Below are 20111 nucleotides of genomic sequence, written 5' to 3' on the forward strand. Positions count from 1 at the left end.
CATTTCTTTACAGGCTACTGCACGTTGCAGTAGAAGTAGTACAAGAATCACTTTCACCTCTTCCCGAAGTCTTAGTTAATCTGTTAGTCTTTGTATCCCCCCCCCCCAAGCTAGCAGTTTCCCGATCCACTTAACACTGCCTTGATACCATCAGCAAATATCTTTCCACCTTTTCTATTTAAGTGTGTCCCAACCCTGTAAAACAGTCTCTTCTATTAACAAGCACAGACCATGTTGAGAAAAATTCTGCCTTGCTAGCCTTGCACAGTCTCTACAGGGCTGAATTGATTGGCAAGACTCTCAACACATATTCCCTCCTTTTGTGTGTGATCAGAATTGCAGATACTTTGAAATTTAATCCTAACTCGTGACTTTTCCCCAAAGCTGCCCTCTACTTGTTAAGTAAGTCCTCAGATCTCATACTCTTAATATCATTAGTGCCAATGGGTATAACAATATCACTTTTGTGCCATTAAAAGCTGATATCTGCTCTACAGTGTCACCTACCATTGCCTCCTTGCAGAAGTACCCTGGTCCTATTCCACTTATCCTTTTTGCCCAATATATTTCCCTTTTCCCTGACAGTAGAGTCACTGACAATAGCTATCTCCCATGAGACCAGTGCATTCTGCTTTGGGCATTACCATTGTGTTTCATGATGCACAAGTGTAAGCTCTGGCATTGAGTTGTGCAGCTGAGAGCTTGATGGCACCCTATTTTTATTCCTTTGAGGGCATCTACCCAATTCTTCCAGCTCTATTAATGCCCATCAGAAAGCTAAGTTTGTTCCTAATTTTCTCATGCTCTTTGCACAGAGCACACTTACATACAGTTGCTCAGTGGGCTGGATGTAAAAAATAATTTTGAGATATTTATTTGGATTTTTGCAATGAATTTGACTCAGTCCCTCCTAAGAGTTTACTATATAAGCTGGAATATGTTTACCTGATGAATCAGCTTAGAATATCACTCACAAGTAATATTCTAAGATTGAGAACAAGGTAACATGAAATGGTTACTCTTCAGATTGGTCTAAATTAGAAGTGCCTCTTCCCCTCCCCCCCCCTTTTTTTTGTCTAGCATAACCAAAGCCTGTGACTTTGTTACACTATATGGGTAATGCTAATTGTATCTAACTAAACTTTAATGCTCTAAGAATTTATAAAGCTCTAGAGAAAGAACTAAGTAATTTGGAAGAAAATGACTTATGATTATGATGCAGTCAGATATGAGGTTTATTATGCAGTGTAAACAGGTGACTAGAGAGACAGTGTCTCTCTAGTCACCTGTTTACACTGCATAATAAACCTCATTAATGATTTATAGAACCTTTGCAAGTAAAGAGATAGATGTCTTTCTTTTGTTATATGAGACGATAGTGACACCACACTTGGAAGGTTCAAAGAAGGCTGAACAGATTGGTAAAGTTCACTAATCAAGGATGGCCTAATTGAGATGTATAAGTCTCTATGATTATGAGTAAAATGAATGAAGTGGTATTCTTATTAGTAGATGAGATCGAGGCACAAATAAATATGAAATCATAGCAAATAATAGAAAACTGGACCTCATAAAGTTTACTTTTAGGTAACATATTGTATAAAGAAATAAATTACCATCCAGTGTGGCCAAGCAGAATTGGATGATCACTTATGGGAAAAGTATGAGTGATTGAGAAAGCCTCTTTTTTTTTTTTTTTAATCCACTTCCTATCATAATTTTACCTTATTAATACTAAAATGTTTTATCACCACGTGATTTGCATTTATTGTATTTTTCCACTGAGTTAGTACCTTATCTATCACACTAAGTTAAAATGCATTGGTTGAATAATAGTAATGCAAGGTAATATTGCTAACTAGAGGTATAACTCCAACCATGGGCACTGATTGATCATAAGTTGATAAAGACTTCGAATTACTAACATTTTAAATTTATTTTAAAAATGTGACAGTTATCCAAATCAATTATTATAAGTCTCCATTTTATATAAAAAAGTAGTGTTATGGATAATAATATAATAATTTTTTTTATAATTTAATTGTAATATAATTAATATTATAATATACTTAAGTATTATAATATATAAAATATAATATTTTTGAATTAAATTAGAAGTGCCTCTTCCCCTCCCCCCCCTATTAATTAATTCAAATTCTATTAATTTGAATTAATTAATAGAATTAATTAATTCAAAAATATGAATTAATTAATTCTATGATATAACTGTAATTTAATTATTTTATGAAATCAAAAGTGTATTTCTGATATTCGACCATAGTGTGTCAAAATTCCTAGTTATACTTCTGTTGCTGGCATTACTGAGAATAATTGATGAGTTTTGCAGGGTGAACAGGACTGGCAGACAGATTCACCCAACTGTGGATGGGGGAAGAAGTAAACATTAGGTACCCTTTGTCACCCCAACTTTTGAAACAGAAGTGCTCAATGTTTGCATTATAACCCTACAATAAAACAGTCATTTACATATTTGTTTTTTGTTTATCTTTTCTGTTCCTTATTTGTTTTGTGCAATCTTCAGCTGCACATCAAAATTTAATTATAATCATAAAGATAGAATAATGTGAGAATCTCATCATTGCTAATCATCATTTAATCCAGCATTGTTATGTAAACAGTGGCCACATCCTATATAAAAGGTTTTTAACTATGAAAATTATTTTTATTATTTTTTTTCTCGTGCTGTATATGAAAAAAAAAATCTGCTGTTCTCCTTATTGCTAATTTTTTTCAGATCCTTTTTAATTTATTTGTGTCATTGAATATAATGATTATTTTTTTTTTCAGGTCTATCAAAAGATTATGACAGTTTTGTTCAGTTCCAAAAGATGCTGAATGCCACAACTTTTCACTCAGGTGTAATGGAAGATAGAGAGGTGTGGAGGATACTAAAATTAAGTGAACAGACTGTAAGTATATAATTTTATGTTTCGATAATTGAGAGCTATTAAGTGCTCGATAATTCCTATATTCTATTATACTATAAACAAACAGGGATTACCTTTATTTTAGATATAGGAAGCTTCTTTTCCAACTCTCCTAGTCCAACTCGCTAATGATTCTTGAGGATGGCGATATCTATTTTGTAAACCAGGTGGGACATCTTATTTCTTTTGGTCCTATAGCTGGACTTTATAGTTAAATTTAGGGGTCTAATAAAATTGGATATGGGGGGGAGGAGGGATTATTCTCTACATTCCTTAAGTCGGATTAGAACTTTTTGGACTCATGTTCACAGGAATAGAGCAACTCACAATTAATCCGAAACTTTTGTCTTATGTTGTAGTGTTTGTTCTTCACGCATGCGTATAAGTGACCAATCGTCGGACAATAGGAATGGCCTACGGATATTAATTGAAGTTTCATATAGTTTCATCTCTAAGGTTTCTGCAATAAGTAGTTTGTGATAGTTGTGTTGAATATTTATAATTTTTGTTTCATTAAAGCTGAATGAATGTCGTTCATTTATTGCGTGGAATGAAAGTTCCGATGCATTTGAACGACCCGCCCACACAGAAGTTTCGTGTTGTTTTGCTCGCAGCTGTGCCACCCCCATGGTAGATCCTACATAAACAGCGTCGCAATTTTTGCATGGGATGCTGTATATACGAGGTCATGCTGTGATTGGAATGTGGTGTTTGAAGGTCGATTTCTGAAGAATGTGTATAATTTGTTCATGGGTTTTGCTATGATTTTCATGTTCCCTTGCATATTTGATTAAGTTTATTGTACCAGTACTCGACATATGGAATAGTGATAAAATGTATTTTGGTCTTGTCGGATTTTTGTGCAATGTTTGTTGCAAGGTTGTTGTTATTTATTTTATCACGAGCTATTGTTTTGACTTTGTTTATATAGATTAGCGGGTAACCCCTATTTGAGAATCTTATAGTTAATTCATTTATTTCAGTGGTTAGAGAAATTTGGGTGGAAGAATATTTAAAGGCATTAAGAAATTGGTTCAGCATGACCGATTTTTTGTATGGTTGGGGATGATAACTGTGGAAATGCAAAAGCATCCCCTTATTAGTGGGTTTTCTATATATGCTAAAATTTAGTTTTTGTCCTAATCTGTGTATGGTAAAATTAAGGAAGTTTATGGAGTGGGTTTCTGCTTAAATTTCTAATTCAAATTTTAATCTCTGATGGATGTTATTAAAAACCTGAAGAATATTGTTTATGGTCAAATGATCTGTGATAATTAGGATTCTGGGTAGGCCCAGAATCCTAATTATTTAGGTAGGCCCAGACTATCTAAGGTGTAAGGCACATTTACATTAGTGTATAGTGAAGTCACATCCAGTGAATATAACTTCATATCCACCTTGATATGGAGATCTTTGAGGTTCATGAATATCTAAATTCCTATATCTAAAATAAAGGTAATCCCTGTTGATTTATAATAATAATTTTATGTGTACATGGAAGTGATGATGGGGAAGGAGAACGTGAGCAGAAATTGAAAGATGTAAAATTTTATTTGAGAATTAAATTGTATAAAAGAATTAAAATTGAAAGATAAAATTTAGTTGAGAATTAAATGGCATAAAAGAATGCATCAACTTGAAGATAGTTCTTTTTGCAGATTTTGACTTGCATTATCCAGATGTGATGTCAATGTCTGTGAGGTATAATCAAAAAGTTCAAGGGCTGACTTTTTATCTTGAAATTGTAGCCTTTGTCACAACAGGTTTGGTGACTTATCTAAACATGATAATGTACGAATCGCCTATTTATCTGCACTCGATCTGAATTAGTGTGTCGAATGTTTTAAATTGTGTTTTGTCACATTTTAAAGTGAGTGATTTTACTGAGCAGCAAATCTACATCAAATTTTGTTTCAGATTAAGGAAAAGTGCAACGTAAACCGCAAAACATTAAAAACAGCTTTTGAAAAAAGATACTACATGCTATTCAGAAACTTTTCAGTGTTTGAAAGTTGACAGAGGGCTGTTTTGTCAAAGATGATCCTTGCTTTGCTCACCCCTCACTTTCAAAAATCAAAAATTTAGTTGCTTATGTTTGTGATAAGGCCTGGAGTGATTGATATTTAACTATCTGCAGAATAGCTAATGAAATTGGTATTATGTGATATGACAAGCAATTTTAACAAAAGATTTGGAAATGCAATCTTTCAACCAAGTTTGTGCCTCACATCCTCACCAATGATTACAGATGAGTGAGTTCTTGCATGTCAGAGTCTTTGTCAATGTGCTGCTGCTGACGACTCACACCAGTAACGATAGAACATAGTATAACCATGCCATCTTCTGTCATGGTTGATGAAGAATTGTGAGTGTGTGGCTATGACTTAGAAACAAAGGCCTAGTCAAGGTACTATCAGCAGAAGACTCCATCTTCTCCAAGCTCAAAAAAAAAAAAAGCAAGACAATATTGATCAAAAATGAAGATCATGCTTATTGTATTTTTTGATTAACAAGGCATTGTTCATTATAAATTTTTCATTTATGATCAAACAGTTCACCTAGAATACAGGAATACCTCACATAGCGCGTTTCGAACAGCATGGGTTTCGCTATAACGCGGTTTACAAATTGAAAAAAAATTAACTGCGTTAAGCACCAATACATTTGATATGTATTATAATGCCAGCATATAGGCCAATGCATTATGGATTCAAGGCCATGCTGACTGTTGTCGCAACTCCCATTATATACAGACTCTGCTAGCATTCATATATTAGTAAACACTCTAGATTCTGAGCGGTGAAGTCGTTGATTGTGCATAACCTGTACAAATATTTTTCGCTGTGTATTTTTATTAATGATTAATTTTTAAAAACGTTACACCTTTATATGCAGATATGAGTGGAAAGAAGAAATGTAATGGCGCCGAGTGTTCTTCTAGATCCAAACATCGAACGTGGTTTCATACCATGTTTGATATGAACATGGTATGAAACCACGTTTGATATGAACATGGTATAATAAAGGCAGGCATTGCAAAATGACATTCGATGTTATAAAGAGATGTATGCAGATAAAAATAAGAAAAAAACTGTGCAAACTAAGATCGGTTATTTTTCAAAATAAAAATACAGTACATACTTCACTTATATTCTTTTGGTATGTACATACTGCAATAAAAATCATTTGTACTGTATTTACTAGTATTTTTCATTTTTATCATTTTAGTTTCTTTTTTTGCAAGAATATCGTGTGCATCAATTTATAGTAAACAAACACCTATCTGTTTTTGCAACTCGACCCATATAATCAAATTGTCGGAACACATTCATTAAAATACATACTAATAATACCTCGATCAGCGCGGTTTTGCATAGTGCAGTATTTTTTTGGCACAAATTAACCGCGCTATGCGAGGTATTCCTGTACTACAAAACAGTGCTATGGAAGGCCACAAATTTGCAACAGCTTAGGGAATTGTTCAGAATGTGACACAGGAAGAAACAGAAATTCCAGAAGAAGGCCTATCAGGGATGTTTCTGCGAGTTGCAGAAGCACTGGAATGGGTGTATAGGTCAATGAGACTACTTCAAAAGGAGATCCACCTGAAGAGTTGGCAAGATTCATCGTTTATCAAATATTAGTTTAACCCATAACTTTTTGTTCACACTCTGTATAGTTCCAATTTCTGCTTCCTTTCCCTTTTACTTATCATGTAAAATAATATTTTATATTTTTCCATAAATAGCAAGGGAGGTCTGACTCCTTCAGAATAAGCTAACCTTGGAATGAAAATGTAGGTTTCACTTCTAAAATGTACTTAGTGGTGCTTCTTACTCTGGTGTCGTGGAGTGTACTGGAATTAAGTGAACAGGTAAAAATAATGGATGCAGTTTTCTTCTTACCTTTAGATAACCAACAATTTCCTAGAAAAATCTGTTTGCATAACATAGAGAACTTTAAGTACTTAAATATATTTTACTCTTTCTGCTGCAGCCATTAGCACAATGGATACTCATCAGCCAATATACAAAATGGAAGTCCTTGCATTTGAAACTTGGTACTTGATTTTTTTTTTCTCTTTTTTATATTCATTTATCATTGTTGCATGTACAGGATACATCTTTAGATGTGTTCGCATATATATGCATATGCACCTGTTGTCTTCTCCACATATATCTGTCCACATGTAGCAGAGGGACTCCCAGTGGATGGATTTTTGTGAAATTTTATATTTGGGCCTTTTAAAATTTCACAAAAATCCAAAATTTAATAATGTTCATCAGAGGTTAAAATATACACTTGAATTTGAACAAAGCAATAGCATAAATTTCTTGAACCTAAAGATTTTTAAGCATAATGACCAATTAAAACTTATATTTACCAGAAAAATACACATACTGGGAAATTTTTGCATTTTTATTCACATCACCCATACAGTGTTAAAAAATCTGTTTCATTTATACAGATCTACAGTTCAATAATATACTTTCATTATCAGAATGACTTACAAACAGAATTGTAATACACCTAATTCTGTTTTTGCACGAACTTTTTTTACACAAATTTAATTTAACACGAATTCAAAATAAACATTTTATTCTCTTTTTGCGCGTTTTTTGCCTAAATTCTAAGAAAATTTTTTATTTGTGGCATATTAGTATCATTTCTATCTTACACGCACCAATAGATTGGATAACAGATAGTGTGTGCATTTCGAAACGCTTGCTTTTGTTTACCAATGTGTACATCTAGGTATCTATGAATCATCAATGTTTTTTATTGAATTTGGTGCACATCTACGGTATTCGTGCATTGTATCTTCGGAAGACATTTAGTAGTAAGCTCTATTTCAAAGTGAAAGAATCTTTAGTGAAATTTGTGCACATATAAATTTATTAATTTTGCCGATAGTCAATAAATTGTAAGTTTACAAATTTTTCATACCTTTTTTTATTAATTATAACTGAGATATTTTATAGTAGCCTTTATATAATGTTGAATGATTCGCCTATTGCCAAAATGAAAAGGAAAGCGATTTCTGTGGAACTTAAAATTCAAATTTTAGATTGTCTTGCAACTGGACAAGGGGCTACATCTGTAGGAAAGCATTTTGGTGTACATGAAGCTACCGTAAGAACTATTAAGAAAAATGAAGCTTCAATTAGGAAGTCGGTATGTTCTGGAACAAAAGTAAGTGTTAATTCATCATCATATACAAGAGATATTGTCAAGGAAAAAATGGAAAAGGCTCTGGTAATATGGATAGAAGATCAGTCACAAAAAAAGAGTACCAGTAAATGGAAATTCCATCAAGCAAACAGCACTAAGAATTTACAGATAGATTAAAGAAAAGGAGCCAAGCACTTCATCTCAGTTATACAGAAAGTATGAATTTTCTGCGAGTACAGGTTGGATGACAGGGTTTCTTAAAAGGAATGCTCTTCATAATATAAAAATTAAAGGTGAAACTGCATCTGCAGATGAATTGGCTGCTAAAGTAGGAACTTGCAAAAATTACTGAAGATGGAGGATACACTCCTGATCAAGTGTGGAATGCAGATGAAACTGGTTTCTTCTGGAAACAAATACCAAACAGAACATATGTAGCCAAATCGCAGAAAACTGCTGGTGGTTTTAAAGTAGCTAAGGATCGTGTGACCTTATTATTTTCCTCCAAAGCTTCAGGAGATCGTATGTTGAAACCACTGCTGGTAAATCGAGCCCTAAACCCACGTTCAGTGAAAGGTGTAGATATCAATAAACTGCCTGTTCACTGGATGGCAAACAAGAAGGCCTGGGTGACCACTACTATCTTTACAGAATGGTTCAACAAATGTTTCGTCCCAGAAGTCAGACATTATATGAATTTGAAAGGTCTCGAATTTAAAGTTCTTCTGATTCTTGACAATGCACCCAGCCATCCTGTCTTGGAACACCCAAACGTACAAATTTTATTTCTGCCACCTAATACTACATCTTTGATACAACCCCTAGACCAAGGTATAATTGCGACAATTAAAACATACTGCATAAAACGAACATTCCAACACGTTTTGGACAAACTGAATGATGAAACACTAACAGTCATTGATGTGTGGAAGAAATTCTCAATTATGGATTGTATCAATCAAGTTGGATTAGCATTAACTGAATTAAAACCAGCAACTTTAAATGTGTGTTTGAAAGCGGTTTGGCCACAAAGTGTAAAAAGCAAAGATCCCATCATCCCTAATACGACCGAATTTCCCAACATCATTACAATGGCACACAAAATTGGTGGAGAAGGATTCGATGATCTATCGTTTGAAGATATTGATGAATTGTTAACCGCCAAAGCCCTAAGCGAAGATGAAATATTAGAGGTTGTCCTTGGGACTCCTTATCCCACAGAACCTAGTGATAATGAAGAAAATGATCCTGTTCTAAATGCAGATTTAATAATTTAATTTAATAAATTTAATAAAAGGTCTGGAACTGGCCAGAAAATTAGGTAATCATTTTGTTAAACATGACCCTAATGAGGAACGCGCTGGGAAATTTCAATGTGAACTGAAGTTGTTGACAGCCTCTTACAGAGAATTATATAACAGCCTAACCAAAACACGAAAATCACGATTAATAACTGAATTCGTTTGGTGAAACATCAAACTGTTGAAACATCAGCACCAGAGGAGACTCATGCTGATTTTGCTCAAGAGATCACAGAAAGAATTTCATTAATAGAGGAAGAAGACGATATCCACAACATTTCTAGTGATATCAGTGATATTCCAGTCATATACAAACATATACGCCGTTTATTATCAGAAAGTGAAAATGAATAAAATCTTGTTATGTGTAAAACAGATTTTTTTTGTTCATGAAGAATTTTTTTCATTTTATATGCATACAAATTTACTTTAATACATTTTCATTACATATTATTACATGTGTATTTTGTTGAAATAAAATAATAAGCTTAAAACAAATATTTTTATGTGTTTTTTTTTTTTTTTTTTTTTACTGATTTTTTTAGATCCGGAACCAATCTTCTTTTCTTCCATAAATACAATGTCTTTTTTTACACGTATTTTTCAGGAACGTATCTATCATGTAAAAACAGAATTAGGTGTACTTAACTAAGGCCTTCTTAAAAAGGAGATATCCACATAGTCCCATTCAAAATACCATATACAAAGCAAGAAAAAAATCAGAAAGTAACCCTACAATAAAACAGTCATTTACAAACAAAAACTCAAAAATGCATTTTCCGAATAAAATCGGTACATGCTTTAACAACTATAAAGATACTTTCAAATATAATATTTCAGACATCAATAACATAGTATATTAAATTCACTATCAACAAGAATGTAATGTATATACACTGGCAGCACACTACAGTTAAATATAGTGCCTCAAACATATCTAATAGCAGAGCCTGTTATCACCAAGCCAGCTTACATACACAATACCGTACAGCTGAAACTCAGCCAAAAACTTTTGAAGCACTTGCAATAGAATGGTTCAAACATACACAGTTTTCAGTTCGTAATGCTGAATTCCCCACAAATTTTTTTGCTAGCATGGAATCTGAATAACATCAAATTTCCAATGTGCATGATCAAATTGCACCACGGGAACTAGAAATGCACATTAAAAAAAAAAATAATAAAATAAATCTCCTTTCTTCCTTACCATGAATCAACTGGTGATTACTCAAAAGAGTTCCTTGTTCAAACTCTTGGTTCAACAGCGATTTTATAAAGGAAACCCTATATGACAAGCATTGAGTAAGGTGCACTTTCCTCTATGCAATTTCATTTTAATCAGTTTTTAATACATCTGTTTTTAATTAATCTTATTCCTTAACACCTTAAGCAGTTGGGAGGTAAGTTCTTGAAATTTAGTTTTTCTTATCTTTCTATTGTCATTTCAACCTCAAAACTTAAGGATATCCATAAAATGATTGTAAGGCGCCTCCGTAGCCAGGTGGGAAGGAGCACAGTGCATTACACACACGCTTCTTGATTAGACCGGGGTTCGAGCCCGTCACCACCAAATATGGAGGATGCGGATAATGATCACCGCATATCCCGGAGCTATATGGCCTTAGTTGCTAATGCTCCTAAAAAAAAAAAAAAATGAATGTAACAGGAAATTGCATTTAAAGTACATCAAGCTGTCCATAGCTAGCATTAAAAAGCTTCTTCAATATTATTCGATTGTCATATTCTTGCTTTATATGCAGCACTGGTTACAGATATTTCATCATCCCCCTTTAAGACACTTTTGCTAGAATTCCTTCCTATAGTTTTTTTTTTGTTATTGGCAGGAATCTGAGTAATGAATATAGCCATAATAGGAAAGGCAATCAGTGGGTTGTCCACAGAAAATGTGTTTTAATTTTTTTTTTTTTTTTTTTTGATTAAAGGTTAAAACCAAAATATAGTAAATGATGATATATTTGCATTTATTATTAATAATTTCAACAAAAAATTATAAAAAATATTTATCTCTGAAGTGTGTTCTGCTCTGAAATGTGCATGTTTATTGTCATTTCAGATACCATTGTTTCTAGAAAGAAAAAAATATCAAAAATTGATATTTTTGATATATTGATATTTGATATATTTTGATATTATACATGGAGTTAAAAGTTAACTTACCTATAAAATTGCTAGTGGTAATTAATTTAATTCTTCAAACCTTGATATTAGCAATTTTTTTTTGATTAGAGTGCCCACATCCATTTCTTGAGCAAATGCATGTACAATTAACAATATTACTAAGCCTTCTAATCTTACTCATGACATTTGATTGAAGACATGTTTTTATTAAGTTTAACTTACAGGAAACTACCTTCTCCTCCTATGAAAGTTTTTGGCAGGGTTAATAAAATACAAAATGCAACAAAATATTTAGCAGTGATCTTTCTGAGTTCTCACATGAATTGTGCAACGTTTCTACTGGAGTGGAATAAATATTAGTATCAATATGTCTGGATAAACATTACTAACAGTTCTAAATCAGTTATGTCTGTATTTTTGCCATCAGCAAGAGCTAATTTGAGATTAAAGTTTTTATTGCATTCTTGAAGTAGTTCAAATATATCATTAATCAAATAATCAAATTGATTTTTTTTTTTTTTTATGAATTGCCTTAAAAATTTAGGCTCTACATTTTGAGCTCTGTTAAAAAAATAATGTAAAATGATAAGCAGATTTGCAGCATATTTCCAGATATTTGTATTTATTTATTTTTACACATTTTGCTCCTAAAATAGAAAACTTGTATTAATTTCATTAATAATACTAAGAAGTGTATTAAAACATCTGAAAGTATTTTAGCTTTTTTAAATTATTCTTGAAAATATTTAAATAATTGAAAGTAACATTAAGGCTTCAGTGAAATTTATAAGAAATTTCGAGGTATCACAGACTATGGTATGTACACAATAACGTGGTGACAAATTAATTAAACTACAAGTACTTCCTATATGTTGTTTGTTTATTTGGTTTTTAGGAGCATTAGCAACTAAGGCCATATTGCTCCAGGATATGCAGTGGTCATTCCCTGACCTTTCCGCATCCTCCGTATTTGGTGGTGACGGGCTTGAACCCCGGTCTAATCAAGAAGCGTGTGCTACGCACTTGATTAGACCGGGAAGATGGGAAGGAGCACTGCTGCTCCTTCCCATCTTCCTATATTTAATGGCTTTAGCGGTTAACATTCAGTTATATCACTTTACAGGCTTTTCTATCTTTCCTGTCATTATATATGTGAATGAAATTATATATATAAGAATGTGACGTCAGGCAGTATGTGAATTATTTAGTATTAGTATTAGTAATGGCCACATGGTGAAAGGAAGCCTATGGCTTATGCACCAGCCAAAAAAAGAAAAAAATAATAAATAAATAAAATAAAATAACAAAAAATTAAAATAAAATAATAAGAATAAAAACAAATTAATAATAAGAGAAAAGGAAATGGACAACCAATGCATTTCCCTCCTCCCTTAGGTAATTAGGTAACTACTCATGTAGGTAACTTATTCCAGCGCCTCCGTAGCCAGGTGGGCAGGAGCAGCAGTGCGTAGTACACGCTTCTTGATTAGACCGGGGTTCGAGCCTGTGACCATCAAATACCGAGGATGCGGAAAGGTCAGGGAATGACCACCGCATATCCCCGGAGCAATATGGCCTTAGTTGCTAATGCTCCCAAAAACCAAAATAACAACAACTTATTCCAGTAATTTATAACTCGCTGGCTAAAATAAAACTTCCGCAATCCAGTCTAAACAACTCCCCCTATTTCTTGAAAGTATGCCCCCCTAGTTGTAGAATCATTTATAACCATGAAAATTTTGTCCTTATTCATTTTGCTTATGCCTCTCAGAGCCTTAAACACCTCAATCAAGTCTCCTCTAAGGTGCCTAATTTCCAAGCTCTGCATGGAATGCAGAGAAGAAAGGATATGAAGAAAGATTCCGAACCCACATGTTCGGAATCTTTCTTCATATAGACACCCTTTTGCCGATCTCACCAGGTGAGTTACCTGTCTTTGGACTCTTTCAAGAAGAACAATGTCTTTCTTTAGGTGCAGTCTCCATACTTGAACACAGTATTCGAAGTGTGCTCTAACAATAGCTTTATATAATGGAATTATGATGTCCTTATTTCTACTAGTGATTGTTCAATAAATCATTGATTGGACACCATGGGGGGGGCCCTCCTTGCAACCAGTCTACAATGCTCAGAGAACTTCATATTTGACAGTATCGTAATACCCAAATCCCTTTCCTCCACTACCTGCTTTAGTTCAACGCTGCCAAGTGTTTAAGTGATTTTGGGGTTACTGTTCCCCAGGTGCAATACTTTACACTTTGCTGGATTAAAGCATAGCTGCCATTTTTCTGCTTGGCGGCAATCATTAACTACTCTACCAATCTTTACATCATCTGCAAATTTAGACATCACATCCTCTATCCCTTCATCGATGTCATTTATGAAAATCAAAAACAACAGTGGTCCTAATACTGATCCTTGGGGGACTCCACTTCTTACATCAACCCAATCTGAGGAATAACCATTTATCACAACCCTCTGCCTCCTGCCATGAAGCCACCCTGCTATCCATCTAAGGATTTTCCCTGTGATTCCAACCTGGTCCAGCTTATAAAATAACAACTCATGTGGGACTGAGTCAAATGCTTATTTATCTATGTTATCATAGATGGGGAATATTGTCTCTCACTTTTATTTTAAAATAAATTGAAAATAGGTGCACTTTTGGAATTTTTGATATAGAGAGAGAGAGAGCACTCGCGCAAAGCACCAGGATTGTGGCTTTATTATTTAGTTAATGCTCATAGTGATAGGTGCAAAAAAGCTGTTAATAGCCACCCAAAGCATGAATTTATAGATATTTCTTCTACTGTGGTTATGACTTTGTTAGTTGGATGAATGTGCCACCCTTAAGGTTACCAGCCATATAACTGTGTTGTCATGGTCATCTATTTCTACATTTAATTCTGTTTTTGTTGTTCTGTTCTGCCCGCCTCTGCCCTTTTAATTGCTGATGTCCTATTCTGTCTACCTCTGTCCTTTAACTGCTGGTGAAACAGAAATAGCTGTTGAAATGTACAGCTTTATTTTCCTTGATATTTGTGATATGCATTCTCCACAAAATTTAGTTTTTTTTTTTTTTTTAAATAATAAACAGCCAAAAAAAATTGGAAATTCTGTTCCCAGCCTAATGCAAGTTGTTTCATTTTAAATATAGTAAAATGTCTTACTAGGCAGGTCACTTAAAATATTCATTTAAATTGCAGTGTTGCATAATAGAGTAATATACAGGTTGATTTTACTAAAATATATAATATGAACCATATCAGAATAAGTTTCTCCAAATATGTAAAAATGCCAGAATAGACAACTGGACATCTATCTGAAAGGAAAGCCAAACCAACTTGCATCTGGATGGAAATGAACCTTTTGAATTCTGTTGGCTGTTGTTCTGTTGTAAAAAAAAAACTAACTAAATATGGGAAAAAAAACTGCTTATCACACTCATTAAAGGAAACAAAACCTACATTTCAACAGATGCTTTTCTGTTTCAAAAGGAATTGAAAATAGAGGGGAAAGAGACTCTGAATCACAAGAACAAAGTGAATCATATGATCAAATGACTTTCAGCCAGCAAGGGGAAAGATCATTAGACCCTTAACTATAATAACATGATTGCTTTGGTGAATTTTGCCAAGATGAATGTGCCAAATGGATAACTATAGTACCTGAAAAGGTGGTGTAAAGAAGCACAGTAAGGCAGTTAAGAATCCTTACTTAGTACAGCTTTTTTATATTTGGGTAGGATAATTTTTTGTATTAAATAATATTTTTAAAAAAACCAACAAATTTAGCCTCATTTGTAACTCTTAATTTAATCAGTAGTTGGGAGTTTGATTATGCTTAATTAGATATAATTTATGAAATTTTAATGTATCTTATGTACTTAATGCAAGTGTTGTTTTCATATCTATATTTTTATTTAGTACCTTTCTCTGATTACCAAATTAATGGACTCATTACAAATGGAAGATCTGAAAGGTGCTCGTTCCATGATGCATCTTTCATGGTTAGAAAGTGAGGATTTAGCATCATATAGAAGACATGATCATTCCAAAATAGCAGAAACCATTGACCAACTAAAAACTGAAGCTGGTAATCAGCTGAATACTGCATTCCTTGATCCTGAGAAAATGAGGTATAGTGATTTAAACATTGTAATAAATAATTATAGGAATTATTTGTCAATTGTTTTTCTTGGCTTCACCATATTTTCTCAATGGTCTTTTAGAACAGAGTTGTTCAACTTTGTGTTTGATTTCTAAACACCAAAGGCTGCTATACTCTACCTTAGCAACTCATATGCCCAAGTTTAATGGGCAGGAGCAGCAGTGCGTAGTCGGGGGTTCGAGCCTGTGATCACCAAATACTGAGGATGCAGAAAGGTCGGGGAATGACCACCGCATATCCCCGGAGCAATATAGCCTTAGTTGCTAATGCTCCTAAAAACCAAAAAATAACAATAATCTCAAGATTAATTGTAATCATTACCATCAAAATCTGTTGTAAATAGTGGATATACTAGTCACTGTGGTGGTATGAATCATTCTTTCTGGACTGTCACTTTTCCATTTACTAAGTCTTCCATGACAGTATGGGGGTTTCACCATTGTTACTTGTGTGGAGAGGTCTGGGTTCAGTTCCTGTCGATGACTGGAAGAATTTCTTAAGTCTTCTTCAGTCGAAACTATAGTTAGGCTGATCTTGAGCAGAGGAAGTAGCGTCCCCCCCATGAGTGATGGAGGGAACCACATGCAAATTGTTCCATGAATGCACATGTATACAGACATAATACACAATGGCATGTGGTGTGAGTTCCTTATGTGCCCTAAATCCAACAAAAGAACAAAGCAGAACTATTCACTATTTTCCTCCTTGATATCCTATTTCTTGTTGAATCTTTAGCCAGAATAAACTTTCTATCTTGTAATGTTTGCTTGACCTCCCCCCCCCTTATCAGTCCACCTTCCTCTTGGTCTACTTCCAGGCCAGGTATCATTCATTTTTGCTTCAAATATCTGCCTTCTGTCCTTTCTGTATACCTCTACTATCTTAAATTTGATCCACTTACTTTTGATTTGGATATCTGTTACGCCAGTTGCATTTTTTTTTCTTATTGCTTCATTGAACTTATCATTGCTTCCATCCATTGGTTTCATTTAATTTTTTATACTGTTATTTCTGAAAATTCTAATCAGTTCACTCCAAGTGAATTAATTTTTTATCAGTTCTTTTATTTCTTACCATTTCTCAATTGCATAGGTTAAAATAGAAATTTTAGTTACAAACAGTTAAAGTGCAGGAAGACAAAAAAGACAACCAATAGACAAATTTAATGTTAGTGTCTTTTATTAATTCATGTCTGTCACTTCATGCTTTACTTATTCTATTGCAGATATATCCATGTCTAATCTTCCATCTTCCTTAAAAAATTACTGACTTTGTCTGTGCTAAATTCTCTGCAACTGCAGAGATTCTTGAAGATCTTGTAAGCTGTTATTTAGGCCTAATATATCTGAGTTTGAGTTGACCATGGTTCAAGCTCATGTAGCTGCTAAATATGACTACTCTAAAAAACACTTTTCCATGGTGATATTGAGATATAAGCTTTGTTATATCATTTTGACTTTACATTTGGATAGATTGACCTTAGCGGAAGTACTAAAAAAAAACTTAACTTGCTTTTAAAAAAAGGAAAGGAAGCAATATTGTAATTTTTAAGCCTTTCTCTTACATGCATACATTCTTTCTCTTACAGATTAATTTAAATGGAACTTGTGATATATCGTGCGTTTTTTGTTTTGCTGATTTATTTACTGATTTTTAAACTATTTTTTGCAAATGAATTTCAACTATCTGTTTTGAAACAATTTTATTTGTTTTTAGAAAGTTTATTTCTTGGATTTTGAAATTCGTGAAAAATTACATGAAGTCATTAATGGGTAAAACTTGAATTGAACCTAATGATCTCAGGGAATCGTTTAAAACTAAATTTAAGAAAAATTGACATATGGTAGTGTACAGAAAAAAAGTAGTAAATAAGAATGAAACATGAAATAAATGCACCATTAATTTTGGTTTTAAGTTTAGGTTTATGGTCTTAGTTTGGTGCATTAGCTACAAAGGCTATTTATATGCCAATTTTTTTTTTTTTTATTTTGGTACACACATACTCAGAAGAGTGAAATAAAGATTATTCAACTTTCCCTTGTGTGTGTGGCACAGATTCTGGTGCCACTAGATACAATTCATACATGCCATGGACTTATCAAGGACCAGTCATTAAAAAAGAGATTTCTTAGTATACTGGTAACAAGTTGAACTTGATGTTACAGAGAATCCATTTGTGAATAAAAATGAATGTCAAAATATAAAGGGATTTTGGGATTCATATATCAGCTTCTTTTTACTGTGACATCCTTAGTAAAAGGAAGCAGATATATGAATCTGAAATATAAATTTATCACAATTTATATGTGGTTGTTATAAAATGTAGGTTGGGACATATTACTTCTCACAAAATACAGTGATATTTCATCCAAAATGATTTTTCCCACAGTGGTCTTGTAGGAACCATTTTCTATAATTAGCAGAATAATAAAAACAGATATGCATTTGTTATAAATCCAGTTATATTCATTGTATTTGTGTGGTGTTTTCAATCTAATTCTCACTTACTGTCAGTTAACTGCTTTTATCTTTGTATTATTTTGTAGTCTTGATAAAAATATCCAGCTATTATCATGGCATTTATTTCCTTAAGTAACATACCTGTAGTATTATACCTGTCTCTCATTACAAATTTAAATCTCATTATTAAATGAATTTGGGTACCCACACTTGGTGTAGGGCAGGTCCTAACAAATGATTAATATACAGAAATTATCATTTTAAAAATGAATAAGGAAGAAGCTGATAATGTCTAGCTACAGTAGAGCATCAAAAATCTGAACGGCAGTAATCCAAACGAGCCAGCATTTATTTTATTTATTTATTTTTATTATTATTATTTTTTTTTTATGCTGGTGCCATAAAATAATTACAGTAAGCGGCAATTATTGTGATCACATTTGTGAATTGAATTTTGATTCTATTAAATGGCAATTCTAATAAGTGAAAATCGGAGGAATATTATCCGCATAAATATAAATATAAAGCTATAAAGCACAAATTTGCACTTTTATTACATTACCAATAACAAAATTAAATGATAATAGAAACAACAAACAACCAGCAAACCGAATGCTATCCAACTCTCAACTACTCTTACTAAAAAGAGAGAGAGAGAAAGGTCTAGCAGCAAAGAAACAAAGTTTGAAAATGGTGCAGCAAAAAATAAGTAATTATTTTCGTTAAAGGCCTTTAGATTATGTTATTGTGGCTGAAAGTCCCATTTGTTTTGTTACCTATGAATGAAAACACTAAGTGCAACTTAGTGTTTTTATTTCTAAACTTATTAAATAAACCTTTTTTTTTTTTTTTTTTGAGTCTCAAGAACAGTATTTTTGATAAGTTCGAAAATCCGGACAGATTGGAAGTCCAAACTATCCCTGGTCCCAATTAGTTCAGATTATCGATGCTCCACTATAGTTTTATTAAAGGATGCAGCAAGAGAGGAGTTATAATAACCAATCCATGATGGTTGTTCTAAGATTAAAATGAGATTAAAGCCATTTTTCAACATATATGTCCACTGCAAGAGGGAGATTATGGACTATGTTGTGAGTGATGTAGTGCAGAATCATCCAGACAGAAACAGTATTGTGAGAAATAATTATACTGTAACTAATCTGATGAGCAATCTGAGGCTGTTGCACATGAACTGGATACAAAAAAGGGGGTATTTCTCTGCATAGATCAATCCAATCTTTATTATTTCTACTTATTAACAGTGTTGATGAAGGTATTATAAGTTTTTAATGTCAAAGTTTGATAATATAAAAGTAGATAGTAATGAAAGTAATGAGTTCATCAAGGCCTAAATGAATTGTACACTTTAAAATGCTGATTTTCTTCCTTTTTTTTTAAATATCACACTGGTACTAAAAGGAAATTAAAATTGAAAAATTATATGTCATTCCTTTTAAAAAGCCATCAAAAGGACTGTCCTCGTGCAACCCTTTGCTCAAAAGAATACCATCCTGCACAGCCATTGGTCAGGAAAATGCTGCATCTCTTTGCAGTTGGTCAAAAGAATACTTTCATATGTAGTTGGCCATTCCATGGTATGTCATAAGCCATCTAGTCAGTTTTGCCTTAGTTATTCCCTTGTGTGCCACTAAAATAGTTGATTATTTTAATTTTGTGCTGATTTAATTTGTGGTGAAAGAAAAACATATTTTTGTGTTTGTATCTATTTGAACATTTCATCAAAAACTCATTAAATGTTAATACATTTAATGAGTTTTTTCTCCACACACACTTTTCAGGTGTGTGTGGAGAATTTACTTTTTGCTATTGATGAAATTTTAAATTTGAGATTTCAAGCTGCAATTCGGCAGTCATACAGTATAAACAACTTTCATCACATAATCTCAAAAAAAAATATTTC

The 20111-nt window shown here is 33.0% G+C and overlaps 1 protein-coding gene across 1 annotated transcript in view; it reads left to right on the top strand.

The window, feature by feature from the left end:
* The window catches only part of LOC150079265 (uncharacterized), a 359584-nt gene that overhangs the window by 275242 nt on the left and 64231 nt on the right, over positions 1 to 20111 (top strand). Inside the window, exons 15-16 of the mRNA XM_090383011.1 lie at positions 2809 to 2930; positions 15487 to 15698. Of these exons, the coding sequence (XP_090239137.1) occupies positions 2809 to 2930; positions 15487 to 15698 (334 nt within the window). The remainder of the gene's footprint in view (positions 1 to 2808; positions 2931 to 15486; positions 15699 to 20111) is intronic.

The sequence above is a fragment of the Mastigoproctus giganteus genome, chromosome 10, assembly GCF_048544385.1.
Source record: "Mastigoproctus giganteus isolate SK-2022 chromosome 10, ASM4854438v1, whole genome shotgun sequence".
NCBI classification, from domain to species: Eukaryota; Metazoa; Arthropoda; class Arachnida; order Uropygi; family Thelyphonidae; genus Mastigoproctus; species Mastigoproctus giganteus.